Source organism: Penaeus monodon, chromosome 34, assembly GCF_015228065.2.
Source record: "Penaeus monodon isolate SGIC_2016 chromosome 34, NSTDA_Pmon_1, whole genome shotgun sequence".
In the NCBI taxonomy this organism is placed as follows: domain Eukaryota; kingdom Metazoa; phylum Arthropoda; class Malacostraca; order Decapoda; family Penaeidae; genus Penaeus; species Penaeus monodon.
Window position 1 is genome coordinate 34,963,315 of NC_051419.1, and position 2,037 is coordinate 34,965,351.

Genomic DNA, 2,037 nt, shown 5'->3' on the forward strand with positions numbered 1-2,037 from the left:
GTATATGAAAGGAACATCAATACTAATAAACTGTACTGTAATGAAAACGGAACAATAGATATATCATATTTATTGACATTATAGTGAATTAAAATAAAATGTCGATAAAGAAAAAAAAAAAGATAGTTAAATGGAACCCTAAAATACACACAAACTGTATTATAATAATAATGCAAAATCATACGACTTATATATAATTTTAGGAAATGCATAACATAAATCTATATTAAGTACAGTTATTTATGCAAAACCTTAAGTGATATCTTTCATAGTAAATCGTTGAATTACGTTAATACTATTCCATACTTGCTCTGCAGTCTATCTTCCTTCGCCTTGTACTTGACGAGATACTCAATGTGCCTGATCGTGGTCCCTAGCCATACGCGACTGGCGTAACTACTGCTTAACGAGTCGTTTGCTTGGGACCGTTAGCTTAGATGCGTTTTATGTCTGGTGCCTAGTGAATGCGGGACTGATGCAGTGAGTGGCTGACGTGTACCATGTGTGGAGCATAGGTTAGAAAAAATATCCAAGTGTGAGACCTATCCCTTGTTATAGATTTGTTTAGAGATTTACCCGTTGTGAAAAAAAAAAAAAAAACGTGGGCATTTGACGTATTTATGGTTTCCCAGTCTCTTTCCATTGTTTTATTTAGTTTGTTCAGCCTAAAACCTTCACATTGAAGTACTCTCATTTGGTTCCCACAGAGAACAACATATCTACAGAAGTGATGAAGGCAACTGTAACATTGTCTCCTGGTTCACCTTTTTTGGTGTGGGGGGATTTTAGGATCATGGTGATGATAACCATTTACTAATTCATGCACACCCATCTTCTATACCAGGATATTATGTTATATGATGTGCTTATATCATCTTGACGATTTCTAAGCTGGTTATGAGGGTTTCTTGGTTTCCATTTGCTCTAGGAGGTAATAATTTGCCTCTTTCCATATGACAGTAGTCTATTTATCCTGCTATTTGACTTTAGTGGTAAAGAGCCGATTTTTGTTACGTTGAATATCTTTACATGTCCTTATCTATTGTTTGTACTTTGGTCTCAGTCTTGGGACTCTGGTTTTGACCTTAAAGTGATGATGCCTATGTTTTGGATCTTTGACCAGATAAAAAGAAAAGGAATATTTGTACACATGTATATTATGCCACATTTTATTAACGTATATTTTCAATAATTTTCCATCTCATTATAACAATTCATCTTTAGATTAGAATGAACCTTCAGCTGCTGACTAGATCCCTGTTGCTGACTGCAGCAGTAATGGTCGAAACTCAGGAAGTCACCTACACTGGGGTCCTGTGGAAGGCAGCCAACGTCCGGGATTCCATAAAGGAGAAGCCTGTGGAAGAATTCACGGTGAAAAGGGAGCTTGTTTGTGCTGCCGAAGCCCAAAGGCGACCCTGGTGTACCTTGTATTGCTACATTGGTAACCTGTGCAGCCTTTACACAGTTACATTCCCTCCCACTGTTTTCCCTGCCGTTGTCAACTGCAAGACGATTTCTTCAGTCCGTATATGTACGTTTAGTTCTTTGCATCAGAATTTCTGTGAAATAAACGTAGGTTAAGTCTTGTCAACCTTAAATAAATCAAACATTAAATAAAATGTAAATTCTTTATATGTTAGTTAACTCTTTTGCAGTATATCCCCACGTTGGTATGCCTGTGCAGTCACCAACACAGGTGGTACGTCCACTGAACCAAATCCTAACCTTTATCCCTTGCAGCTTGCAGCCCTCCCTTCGCCCCCGTCCTGATGCTGGAGGACTTGGGATGCCTTTATACGTCTACAACCAAGAGAAACTGGATCGCCTCCCGTGATGACTGCTACTCTTATGGCGCTCATCTGTTCGTTCCTTTGACCAACGAGCAGTACATTGCTTTGAAGAGTCATTACTATTCAGAAAACCTTTGGCGTAAGTTTCGAGTAAGAATTGACATGTTCCCCATCTATATTTGATTATTTATTATGTTCAAGGGAACAAAAATATATTTTTCATTACTTAAAATTCAATGTCGCC

General features: G+C 37.9%; 1 protein-coding gene across 1 annotated transcript in view; it reads left to right on the plus strand.

Annotated features, from left to right (window-relative positions):
* Window positions 1–1,218: 1,218 nt before the first annotated feature.
* LOC119594493 overlaps window positions 1,219–2,037 on the plus strand; it is a 1,633-nt gene continuing 814 nt past the window's right edge. Inside the window, exons 1-2 of the mRNA XM_037943526.1 lie at window positions 1,219–1,534; window positions 1,744–1,932. Coding sequence (XP_037799454.1) covers window positions 1,231–1,534; window positions 1,744–1,932 — 493 coding nt within the window. The 5' untranslated portion in view covers window positions 1,219–1,230. The remainder of the gene's footprint in view (window positions 1,535–1,743; window positions 1,933–2,037) is intronic.